The sequence below is a fragment of the Tachyglossus aculeatus genome, chromosome 2, assembly GCF_015852505.1.
Source record: "Tachyglossus aculeatus isolate mTacAcu1 chromosome 2, mTacAcu1.pri, whole genome shotgun sequence".
NCBI lineage: Eukaryota > Metazoa > Chordata > Mammalia > Monotremata > Tachyglossidae > Tachyglossus > Tachyglossus aculeatus.
The window spans coordinates 147460826-147474415 of NC_052067.1; the positions used below are offsets into that span (position 1 = coordinate 147460826).

General features: G+C 42.7%; 1 protein-coding gene across 1 annotated transcript in view; it reads right to left on the bottom strand.

Annotated features, from left to right (window-relative positions):
* Positions 1 to 13590, bottom strand: part of CPNE8 (copine 8) — a 371034-nt gene that overhangs the window by 31778 nt on the left and 325666 nt on the right. The window contains exon 18 of the mRNA XM_038765237.1: positions 5559 to 5661. Within this exon, the coding sequence (XP_038621165.1) occupies positions 5559 to 5661 (103 nt within the window). The remainder of the gene's footprint in view (positions 1 to 5558; positions 5662 to 13590) is intronic.

Below are 13590 nucleotides of genomic sequence, written 5' to 3' on the forward strand. Positions count from 1 at the left end.
GCTGGGATGGAGAAGGAGAGTACTTCCCAAGCATTTAGTACAGTGCTCTGCACACAGTAAGCGCTCAATAAATACTATTGAATGAATGAATGAATGAGAGAAGGGAGATGAGGTAGGAGGGGGCAAGTTAATGGCTGCCACCATAAATAGGGAACACACACACATACGCACACACACAATTTGTATTTAAAGAAGACATCTCTGATGGCGAGATTTACCAGTAAGTGAATATTTGACTGAAAAGCCCAATCCCAACCACACTGTCCACATCCAAATACCGTTATTTGTCTACAGAGAAGCAGCGTGGCTCAGTGGAGAGAGCCCGGGCTTTGGAGTCAGAGGTCAGGAGTTCAAACCCCGGCTCCGCCAGTTGTCAGCTGTGTGACTTTGGACAAATCACTTAACTACTCTGTGCCTCAGTTAACTCATCTGGAAAATGGGGATTAAGACTGTGAGCCCCCCGTGGGACAACCTGATCACCTGGTAACCTCCCCTGCGCTTAGCACAGTGCTTTGCACATAGTAAGCGCTTAATAAATGCCATTATTATTATTATTACTGCTTATAGCTCTTAATAGTGTTCCACTTTTGCGTCTTTGTCCTGTCTTAAGCTGTCAAGTCATTTCCGACCCACAGCGATGCCATGGACACATCTCTCCCAGAATGCCCCACTTTCACTTTCTGTTAGTGGATCCAGAATGTTTTCTTGGTAAAAATCCAGAAGTGATTGACCATTGCTGCCTTCCACGCAGCAAACTTTAGTGTCCATCCTCGACTCTCTCCCATGACACTGTTGCCCTGAACAGGGGAGTTTTGACTTGTAGCATATTGCCTTCCACTGGCTAGCCACTGGCCTAGCTAGGAATGGAATGGGTAGGCCTGTTTGACTCTCCTACCCATAGTTGAGACTGGTAGAGTACCAGAAACTCACCAGGGGCATTCCTGAGAGGGGTTTGCCTCCTTTATCTCCTCTGCCTCCCGAGAGGGATTTTTATGAATCTTCAGTTGGAAATGAAGGCACTCCTTTCTTGACTGTGTGCCCCACTGGTGAATCTGTGGTAATTGATTAACAGTGTTCTACTAGAACACAATATTATCTCAGGTTTTGTTTTACTTCATTTTACTAAATTAAAAAAAAAAAAAGATTCCTCTGTCTTCTTGCCTTTCATTGCCCCAAATTGGGGTCATTCACTCATTTGTTCAATCGTATTAATTGAGTGCTTACTGTTTGCAGAACACTATGCTTAGGTCTTAGGAGAGTATAACACAACAGTGAGCAGATACATTCCTTGCCCACAATGAGCTTACAGTCTAGAGGGGGAGAAAAACAGTAATCTAAATAAATAAATTACAGATATATTCATAAATCCTGTGGGCTGGGAGGGGGATGAATAATGGGAGCAAGTTCTGTGAGCCCCCCGTGGGACAACCTGATCACCTTGTAACCTCCCCCAGCGCTTAGAACAGTGCTTTGCACATAGTAAGCACTTAATAAATGCCATTAAAAAAAATCGCTTAACTCCACCCTTCCCTCTCCATCCAACTTTTACCACACTGATGCAAGCGATTATCCGATCCCACTTGATTACTGCACTTGCCTCCTCTCTCACCTCTCTGCCTCCTGTCGCTTCCCATTCCCGTCCATACTTAACTCTGCTGAATGGATGATTTTTCTAAAACAAAAGTCCAGTCCATATCTCCCCACTCCTCAAACATCTTCAGTAGTTTTCCATCCAGCTCTGCATCAAACAAACTTTTAACCACTGGCTTTAAAGCACCTAAATTGGTTCATCCCCTCCTCCCTTAACTTGCTGATCTCCTACTACAGCCCAGAACATTCTCATGGTTCATCTACTCCATCTCACCTACCTCACCACCAACCCCTCACCCCCATCCAGCCTCTAGCCTGGAACTCCCACCTCCTTCATATCCAACAGACTGTCACTCCTCCCACCTTTAAATCTCATTAAAGTTCCACCTCCTCCAAGAGGCTTTCCCGAACCAAGCTCTCATTTTCCCTATTCCTTCTCCTTTCTGCATCTCCCTGGCCCACCACTTTCTACCCCACAGAACTTCTGTACATATCCATTATTTATTGTAGACTGCAAGCACATTATTTATTCTACACCCTCTAGACTGCAAGTTTGTAGTGGACAGGGAACCTGTCTACTAAATCACTTATACTCTCCCAAGCGCTTAGTACAGTGCTCTGCATAAAGTAAGTTTTCAATATATATGATTGATTGATAACCCTGACCAAATCCATTTCGGGGCTAGAAGGCACAAAAAAATGCTTTGTGTTGGGTAAGGCAGAGCAGGCCAGGGCAGCCTCACGTAGAATTACCCAGCTTTTACAGCGAGGAATAATTCTCTCCAACTGTGTAAATCACCTCCTCTGACTTCCTATAAAACAGGGAAGAAGGGATTCATGAGGGATAATTGGGCTCTGTATTGGCTAACAAAATAAAATTAGTATTTCATTAATTTATTCAATCGCATTTATTTAGCGCTCACTCTGTGAGAAGAACTGCACTAAACACCTGGGGAATTGAGTATGACAATAAACAGCCACATTCCCTGCCCACAATGAGCTTACAGTCTAGAGCGGGAGACATATATTAATATAAATAAATAAATACATATAAATAAGAAAATAAATTGTGGATATTTAATAAATTATTCCCATTTATCATATCTATTTAAGCTTCCATCTTTGAATACACCTGACAACAGGTATTCATTCATTCAATCATATTTATTGAGCACTTACTGTGTGCAGAGCACTGTACTAAGCACTTGGGAAGTACAAGTTGGCAACATATAGAGACGGTCCCTACCCAACAATGGGCTCACAGTCTAGAAGGGGGAGACAGACAACAAAACAAAACATGTGGTCAGGTGTCAAGTCATCAGAATAAATAGAAGTAAAACTCACAGTCTAAATATATATATATTCTTTTATAGTACTTGTAAAGCATCACTGCGAGACAGGCACTAAGTGCTAATCAGGTTGGATACAGCCAAAATCCCACATGGGGCTAATATTCCTCATCCTCTCTCATTCAACACACATATTTAATCTGTCATCAAATCTTGTCAGTTCACTCTTTACATCACTAAAATCCACCCTTTCTTCTCCATCCAAGTTGCTACCCCATTTATCTAAGCACGTACCATATCCCACCTTGATTACTACAGCAACTTCACTGCTAACCTCCTTCCCTTCTGCCTTACACCACTCCAGTCCAAACTTCAATCTACAAACCCCTTCAGTTCATGGTACCCCACTCTTCAAGGATCGCCAGTGGTTGCCCATCCACCTCCACATCAAACTGAAAAGTCCTTACCATTAGTTTTAAAGCACTCAATCACCCTGGCCCTTCCCATCTTACCTCTCTGATTTCCTACTATAGCCCAGCCTACAACTTTCCTCTCTTAATGCCAACGAATTCTCTGAACTTTGATCTCCTCAATCTCACCACTGAACATGCTGCCTCTGGTCTGGAACTCCCTCCCACTTCTTATCCAATAGACGATCCCTTTTCTCAGTCTTTTAGACTGTAAGCCCACTGTTGGGTAGGGACTGTCTCTATATGTTGCCAACTTGTACTTTCAAGTGCTTAGTACAGTGCTCTGCACACAGTAAGCGCTCAATAAATACGATTGATTGATTCCCTGCCTTCAAAGTTTTATTAAAAACCTCCAAGTGTCCTTCCCCTACCAAGCCCTCCTTTCCTCTTCTCCTACTCCCTTCTTTGTCACCCTTGCACTTGGATTTGAGCCCTCTATTCACCCCAACCTCAGTCTCACTGCACGTATATGAATAACATGTATTCCATATTAATGTCTATCTCCCCTTATAGACTATAAGCTTGTGGTGGGCATGGAACTTGCCTACCAACTCTGTTGGACTGTACACTCCCAAGTGCTTAGTACAGTGCTCTGAACATGGTAAGTGCTCAATAAATATGATTAATTGGCTCACTGTTCTCCTTCCTCCTGAGCCTGTGGGCCCCGTGTGGAATTGGGCCTATATTCGACCTGATCAATTTATATCTACCCCAATGCTTAGAACAGTGTTTGGTGCATTGTAAGTGTTTAACAAATACCAATGTGACGTTGAATATTGTGTAGAGAAAAAGGCAGGAATGAACTTTTGGAATGCTGTTGCTTGTGGGGTGGATTGCTAGAAAGACCACACAAGTTTTTAATACTGACTAGTACCCCATGTCAAATTTCCACTTCCGTATCCTCTCTCAGTGCTTAGTTCAGTGCTCTGCACACAGTAAGTGCTTAATTCATTCATTCATTCAATCGCATTTATTGAGTGCTTACTGTGTGCAGAGAACTGTACTAAGCACTTGGAAAGTACAGTAAATATTACTATTCTACTACTACTATAACCAGGGCTTAGTACTTGGTTCCTGTCAGAACTCTGGCCTGGATTTCGTTCATTTTTGTTTTAAACTCTAAAGACTGCCAATAATTTACAACAGAATAATTACACTCATGGATCCAGGCTCTAGAAATTAATGTAGGTTCACTGATAATCTAGCTGTGATGGAAGAAAGCATTGCCTAGAGAGTGCTACTCCTTTTTATTCCATTTTCATTTCATTTGATTGAAATCTCCAGAGGGAAAGCTTACGTGTGAGGGCTGCTGGCAGATACTTTCATTCTCTACCTACTGCTTGGAAGGCTGGTAAAGAACAAGTAGGAATGGGGACAATATGGAGGAAGAGGAGGAGGGGGAGAGGAGGATGAGGAAGAGGAAGATAAAGAAGAGGAGGAGCAGGAGGAGGAGGAGATGACAAGAAAAGGGGGGAGGAAGAGGAGGAGGAGACAGTGAGGAGGATGATGATGAGGAGGAGGAGGAGGAGGAGGGCAACAAGGAGGATGAGGATGAGGAGGAGTTGAAAGTAGGACTTATATGGGACATGAAGGTTGGGGCAATGCCAATTCTGTGACCCAATGGAAGTTCACACTAATGATCCTTCTTTTTTAATTAAGGTGAGGCATTTTGAAGGTAATGGCTGCTAATTTACTTGCATTAACAATTTTTTAAGCAAATAGTTTTGATTTCAAGTTAACTGTTTATAAACCAACTAGAAGAAAAATAATTTTAAATAATATTAAGCATGCAAAACTCGTTCAAAATGATATGGGTAGACCTGCAAATTTAAACACCTAGGGGAACTGAAATTCCTTAATGATTTCTTTGGACAATGACCATTCCAACTGCTGTTTGGCAAATACACTCAGTTCTCCTGTAGCCCCGGGGTTGTGATTATGACCAGTACTGTGGTAAGGAAAACCATGTCGCTAATAGCATACACATGCACACACTGTTTCTTCTAACACTGCATCCCATTTTATCCAGGTAGATGCACACTGCCAGAAGAATGTTCCCTAAGTCCCTGTTCTATTTAAAATGTAGAGGAAAAACACCCTTTATGAAAAGAGGCAGTATAACAAAACAAGCTCTTTAGTGCCTAACGTGTCAGATCAGAAACATATCATTTATACTCAGAAAAATGGAACATATATAAAAAGAACTCACATTAACAATAGATTCCTTTGTTTGAGCCATGTCTGAGATAACTCCATCTGTAACAATCAGAAGAACGAAATACTGGGAACCATCTTTTACTGAAGAAGCATATCTAAAAGATAAAAAGAATTCACAGTTTACAGCAACAAGCAAGAGAGCCTCTACCTAAAAAGATGTTATAAAAACTATTATTCACAAATGACAGAATTGAAACAATGCTCGGAAATGAACGTTAGACTCACCCACGGTGAAAAAACTCCATGACATTGGTGAGAGTAAGCTCTGAATTTTTTCAGATTCAGTTGGGTAATTGCAGTGCTAATATACATTATATTCATGTAACCACTTTGTATCTATGCGTGACATATTAGCTTGACAGAGATGTGTATACATTAGCTATAATGCTTCTTAGGCTAAATTCTAAGGGTATGTTTAATTAACTCAATGCAAGTTAGAAACTAGTTGATACTAAAAAGTACTAAAATGGGTTGCACGCAAGTCTGTTTGCTTGGTAGAGTCTATTAAAATCTTTGAGGAGCCATGAATGATTCTTGGATTTGTTTTGGAAGATTACTGTGAAGTAGATCTCTCATTCATTCATTTGATCGTATTAATTGAGCACTTACTGCGTTCAGAGCACTGTACTAAGCACGTGGGAGAGTACAACATAACAACAGACACATTCCTGCCCACAACAGGCTCACAGCCTAGAGGGGGAGACAGACATTAACATAAATAAATAGATAGATAAATAAATATATTACATATGTGCTGAGGGAATGGGAGGGAGGATAAATGAAGGAAAAAGTAAGCGCGGTGCAGAAGGGAGTGAGAGAAGAGGAGAAGAGGGCTTAGTCAGGGAAGGCTTCTTGGAGGAGTTGTGCCCTATTCATACATTGCCACTGTATTTAATAATGATGGCATTTGTTAAGTGCTTACTATAAGCAAAGCACTGTTCTAAGTGCTGGATGCATCCATTCTGCTATTACTAACTTTTTTCAGCAGCGAATTTAGGCTATTTTCTAAGAAGGAAAATAATGCAGTCATGCAACTGTGATGGCTTTCTCACCTTCTTTCTCTCCTTCTCCGTCCCCACATTGATCCTTTCATCTTAATATCTATGTGGACATTCACATCCAACCACTGGCTTCTTCTAAGTCTCAACTCAGATGACCACCTCCTCCACCCTACCTCACCCAATCACTAAACTAATCATGTCCTAGATCTCACCATCACTATTCATTCATTTATTCATTCATTCATTCATTCAATCGTATTTACTGAGCACTTACTGTGTGCAGAGCACTGTACTAAGCTCTTGGGAAGTACAAGTTGGCAACATATAGAGACGGTCCCTGCCCAAGAACGGGCTCACAGTCTAGAAGGGGGAGACAGACAATGAAACAAAACATGTGAACAGGTGTCAGGTTGACAGAAAGAGCCCGGGCTTGGAAAGAGCCCAGGCTTTGGAGTCAGACGTCATGGGTTCAAATCCCGGCTCCACCAATTGTCAGCTGTGTGACTTTGGGCAAGTCATTTAACCAATCATATTTATTGAGCGCTTACTGTATGCAGACCACTGTACTAAGTGCTTGGGAAGTACAAGTTGGCAATATATAGAGACAGTCACTACCCAACAGTGGGCTCACAGTCTAAAAGGGGGAGACAGAGAAAAAAAACATACTAACAAAATAAAATAAATAGAATAGATATGTACAGGTAAAATAAATAAATAAATAAATAAATAGAGTAATAAATATGTACAAACATATATACATATATACAGGTGCTGTGGGGAAGGGAAGGAGGTAAGATGGGGGGATGGAGAGGGGGATGAGGGGGAGAGGAAGGAAGAGGCTCAGTCTGGGAAGGCCTCCTGGAGGAGGTGAGCCCTCAGTAGGGCCTTGAAGGGAGGAAGAGAGCTAGCTTGGCAGATGGGCAGAGAGAGGGCATTCCAGGCCCGGGGGATGACATGGGCCGGGGGTCGATGGCGGGACAGGTGAGAACGAGGTACGGTGAGGAGATTAGTGGAAGAGGAGCGGAGGGTGCGGGGTGGGCTGGAGAAGGAGAGAAGGGAGGTGAGGTAGGAGGGGGAGAGGTGATGGACAGCTTTGAAGCCCAGGGTGAGGAGTTTCTGCCTGATGTGCAGATTGGTAGCCACCGGAGATTTTTGGGCAGGGGAGTAACATGCCCAGAGTGTTTCTGGACAAAGACAATCCGGGCAGCAGCATGAAGTATGGATTGAAGTGGAGAGAGACACGAGGATGGGAGATCAGAGAGAAGGCTGATGCAGTAGTCCAGACGGGATAGGATGAGAGCTTGAACGAGCAGGGTAGCGGTTTGGATGGAGAGGAAAGGGCGGATCTTGGCAATGTTGCGGAGCTGAGACCGGCAGGTTTTGGTGACGGCTTGGATGTGAAGGGTGAACGAGAGAGCGGAGTCGAGGATGACACCAAGGTTGCGGGCTTGTGAGACGGGAAGGATGGTAGTGCCGTCAACAGAGATGGGAAAGTCAGGGAGAGGGCAGGGTTTGGGAGGGAAGACAAGGAGTTCAGTCTTGGACATGTTGAGCTTTAGGTGGCGGGCAGACATCCAGATGGAGATGTCCTGAAGACAGGAGGAGATGCGAGCTTGGAGGGAGGGGGAGAGAGCAGGGGCAGAGATGTAGATCTGGGTGTCATCGGTGTAGAGGTGATAGTTGAAGCCGTGGGAGCAAATGAGGTCACCAAGGGAGTGCGTATAGATCGAGAACAGAAGGGGACCAAGCACTGAACTTTGTGGAACCTCCACAGTAAGGGGATGAGAGGGGGAGGAGGAGCCTGCAAAAGAGACTGAGAATGAACAACCGGAGAGATAAGAGGAGAACCAGGGGAGGACGGAGTCTGTGAAGCCAAGGTCAGATAGCGTGTTGAGGAGAAGGGGGTGGTCCACTGCAGGTGGTCACTTAACTTCTCTGTGCCTCAGTTCCCTCATCTGTAAAATGGGGATTAAGACTGTGAGCCCCACGTGGGACAAACTGATCACCTTGTATCCCCCCAGTGCTTAGAACAGTGGTTTGCACATAGTAAGCACTTAACAAATACCATTATTAGTATTATTAGTATTAGAATAAATAAAAATAAAGCTAGATGCACATTATTAACAAAATAAATAGAATAGGAAATATGTACAAGTAAAATGAACAGAGTAATAAATCTGTACAAACATATATACAGGTGCTGTGGGGAAGGGAAGGAGGTAGGGCGGGGGGATGGGGAGGAGGAGAGAAAAAAGGGGGCTAGTTAAGTGCTTACTATGTGCAAAGCACTGTTCTAAGTGCTGGATGCATCCATTCTGCTATTATTAACTTTTTTTAGCAGCGAATTTAGGCTATTTAGGTTATATTTTAGGTGACACTAGTCACCCTGACCTCACCAACTCTGAAATCCCACTCGCTGACCATAATCTCCTTACCTACCTTTTCCCCCCACACACTTCCTCCTCACAATTGTCCTCTCCCCCCTCCAGAGACCTCTGATCTCTTGATCTCCTCCTATTTATCTGGCCATCATAATTCAACTTAATTCCCTACCTAACCTCCCTTCTCATCATCCCGATTGACTTCCTCGACTCTTCCCTCGACCCTAAACTCAACCCCTTTGGCCCCCTGTTCCCGCACTGATGTCACACCACCAACCCCAAGCCCTGGATCACTTCAACAGCCCTTCTGGTGGTAGAGCAGGCACTAGCCTGAATTTGTCTACCTCAAATTCACCCTCGCCTCCTATAACTCTACTCTGCCCAGGACTACTATTACTCCTCTCTTGCTGTGCACCAATTATTTCAGACTTTTAGCTAAAGCAGAAACTCCTTCAAGGTATTCAATCAGTTCTCTGTCTCTTACTTATCCTCATTCCTCTCACTACAATCCAACCCACACACTTCACTCCTTTCAAAAAACCTATTCACTATAACTGCTTTCTTTTTCTTTCTGTCAACATTTCATAATAACAATAATTGTGGTATATGTTAGCACTTACTATGTGCCAGTCACTGGTCTAAGTGCTGGGGTAAATACAAGATAAGGTTGGGCACAGTCTCTGTCCCACGTAGAACTCATAGTCTTAACCCTCATTTTACAGATGAGGGAACCGAGGCACAGAGAAGTGAAGTGATTGAGCAAGGTCCCCCAGCAGGGAAGTGAAAGAGCCAGGATTAGAACCCAGGTCCTCCTAACTCGCAGACCCATGCTCTACCCACTAGGCCATGCTGCTTCTCTTGATCATGGTACCCCTTCACATCTGTCAGACCACTGCTCTCTGCACTCTGACAGGCCTTCAGAAATCCTATTTGCTCTGGAAAAGGTTTCCTGATTAACGCCTCATCTCCTCACTCTAATACCACACTAGCATTTCCACGTCACTTAACCACGTGGGTATTTGCCATCAACATAGAGTCCCCTGTGCAGTAAGGGCTCAATAAATACAACGGGCTGATTGATGAGCTCATTACTGATGTTTAATAATTACTTTCTAAAAAATAATAATTATGTTTTTTGGGAATAAGTATACTGAGCAAACTAATCTCCCTCCTGATCTATTCTTAATTGGGTCAGGAAGAAGTTGGTTTGGTTCAACTTTTAGACTGTGAGCCCACTGTTGGGTAGGGACTGTCTCTATATGTTGCCAACTTCTACTTCCCAAGCACTTAGTACAGTGCTCTGCACACAGTAAGCGCTCAATAAATATGATTGATGATGATGAAATTTATAGGTCTTAAATGAAATTAAGCTTTTATTCTTCAGGCCAAGAGTAAAGGATCTCTCTTAGACACGTGAGCCAAGTCACGTGTAGCGTAACATGCCAACAGAGCTGCCTCATCCCTCATAGCAGGTCCAGCAGCGATAAGAGCAAGAACAATCTGTGACAGTTTTTTTGTTTTGTTTTGTTTTGGGGTTTTTTTAATGCCTTAATTAGTTTTATGTTGCCGTCAAGCATCCAGGACAATTTTACAGGTTGACAAATAGGGTATATAATAGGAATAATATGCTATTTCCATACACTGAAAGATTAGCACTGCTCTGATTAGCAGTTTCTGGTGAAAATTATATGTTGCTCTATATCTGTATTTAAAAGGGCAACTCAAGTATTTGCTCCATTCCATTCTACCAGGCATCTTGCAGCATCATACGTGGTGAACGGTTGTGGCAGAATTTGTAGCCAGAAATCTACCACAAAACTCAGTGGTTTTATACATCCCTCTAATAATAATAATAATAATAATAATAATGGCATTTTTCATTCATTCAGTCAGTCATATTTATTGAGGGCTTACTGTGTGCGGAGCACTGTACTAAGCACTTGGGAAGTACAAGTTGGCAACATATAGAGACGGTCCCTACTCAACAGTGGGCTCACAGTCTAGAAGGGGGATACAGAGAACAAAACAAAACATATTAACAAAATAAAATAAAGAAATATGTACAAATAAAATAGAGTAATAAATATGTACAAATGCATATACAGGTGCTGTGGGGAAGGGAAGGAGGTAAGGTGGGGGGATGGGGAGAAGCTCTTACTATGTACCGAGCACTGTTCTAAGCACTAGGGTAGATACAAAGTAATCAAGTTGTCCCACTTGGGGCTCACAGTCCTAATCCCCATTTTACAGATGAGGTCACTGAGGCACAGAGAAGATAAGTGGCTTGCCCAAAGTCACATGGCTGATAAGTGGCAGAGCGGGGATTAGAACCTATGACCTTTGACTCCCAAGCCCGTGCTCTTTCCACTGAGCCACGCTGCTTCTCTAGACTGTAAGCTTCTTGTGGGCAGGGAAGAAGTCTACACTCACAAAAGCTTAGTACAGGGAAGTAGCACGGCCTTGTGGATACAGCACGGGCCTGGGAGCCAGAAGGACCTGGGTTCAAATTCCGGTTCTGCCACCTGTCTGCTGTGTGATCTTGGACAAGTCGCTTAACTTCTCTGTGCCTCAGTTATCTCATCAGTAAAATGGGGAGCACAACTGTGAGCCCCATGTGGGACAGGGACTATGTAGAAGTTGAATAGCTTGTAACTACCCCAGCACTTAGAACAGTGCTTGACACATAATAAGCACTTAACCAATACCATTTTACAGGGTTCTGCACACCATAAGCATTCAATAAATATGACATGGATTTATTGATCCATACCATTTTGATCTATAGAAATGAATGCTCTTCATAAGGAACGCAAATGAAGCGAATGGGAAAGTGTAAATGAAGATGCAATTTTTCTTCTCTATGACTGTGACTGTGCAATTTTTCTTAGACTGGGAGCCCACTGTTTGGTAGGGACTGTCTCTCTATGTTGCCAACTTGTACTTCCCAAGCGCTTAGTAGAGTGCTCTGCACACAGTAAGCACTCAATAAATACGACTGATTGATTGATATATATATTTATATATATACTTCTATCTATTTATGATTGTAGAAGCAGCATGGCTCAGTGGAAAGAGCATGGGCTTTGGAGTCGGGGGTCATGGGTTTGAATCCCAGCTCTGCCAATTGCCAGCTGTGTGACTTTGGGCAAGTCACTTCACTTCTCGGTGCCTCAGTTCCCTCATCTGTAAAATGGAGATTAAGACTGGGAGCGCCCCGTGGAACAACCTGGTCTCCTTGTAACCTTCCCAGTGCTTAGAACAGTGCTTTGCGCATAGTAAGCACTTAATAAATGTCATTATTATTATTATTATTATTATTATTATTATTATTTCAGTATATATCGGTGAAAATTCTGAGATGTAAAAATTGAAACCCAGAGATGAAAGAGATCCTGGGCTTCAATCTTGTCCTTCCCATCACTGACCCTTTTCACACGTCCTCCCTCTGACCTGGAACTCCCACCCCTTTTACATCTCCAATATTATTATTATTATTTTTATTATATTAGTATTATAATGTCGTTATTAAATACCATCATTATCATCCCCCAGACCGTCACTCTCCCCATCTTCAAAGCCTTATTAAGGTCACATCTCTTTCAAGAGTCCTTCCCCAATTAAACCCACTTTTTCCCAACTCCCTCTCTCTTTCATGCTCTTTTTGACCTTGGATCTTTGGGGCAATTGGCATTCAGTCCCACAGCACTTAAGTATGTATCTGTAACATCTATGTATATTATCTGTCTGTCTCCCCTTTAGACTTTAGTCAATACAATTTATTGACTAATCTTGTGAGTTTGTCTGATACTACTACACTTGCATCCTGACAAATGGTGTAAATGTAGATCTGACCAAGAAGTAGTTTTCAAACTCCTCAGAAACACATTACAATGTTTAAAATACTTGGGCTAAATCCCTGGTTACAATTTATGTCCTTTCTTGAAAATTCAATCTTCTCTTCTCCAGACACAATTGACTCCTGATTCTTTAATTTTCTCGATAGGTATAACTGCGATCTTGGTAGAAACTCATTCCTCACTCACTCATATTCGCTCTCTCGAGAAACTCACGTACTCATTTGTTTCCGGCTACCGACTTTGTGAATGACATCCTCATTTTCTAACCTAAATTCAATCTTGTTAACTTCCCCATCTTCGTAAACACCAATACCATCACCTCCGTCCTAGAAGCCTGAATCCTCGGTGCCCTCTTCAAATCTTCACTGCCTTTCAGATCTCGATTTAATCAACTGCTAAACCCGGCTGGTTTTTCATTCCATTTTTCAGATCTGCCCCTTCACCCCGGCCCAGTTGGCATTTACGCCGGTTCAAAGTCTAGTCATCTCATGATTCAGTGGCTGCATCAGCCTTCTCCTTTACCCACCTATTTCATTCTATACTACACACCACTGTCTAGATCATCTTCCTAAAACATTTTTCCACATTACTCCATTCCTCAAAAGCCTTCAATTATTACCCATTTCCCTCTGCTTTAAGCAGAAACTTCTTACCGCTGGCTTCAAGATGCCCTAATGGCTTTCTTCATCTTATATAACCACTCAATTCACCTGTTACACCCCACCTTCTTATGATTATTATTCAATAATCAAGGTTGAGTCCATATTGACAATTTATAGGACAAA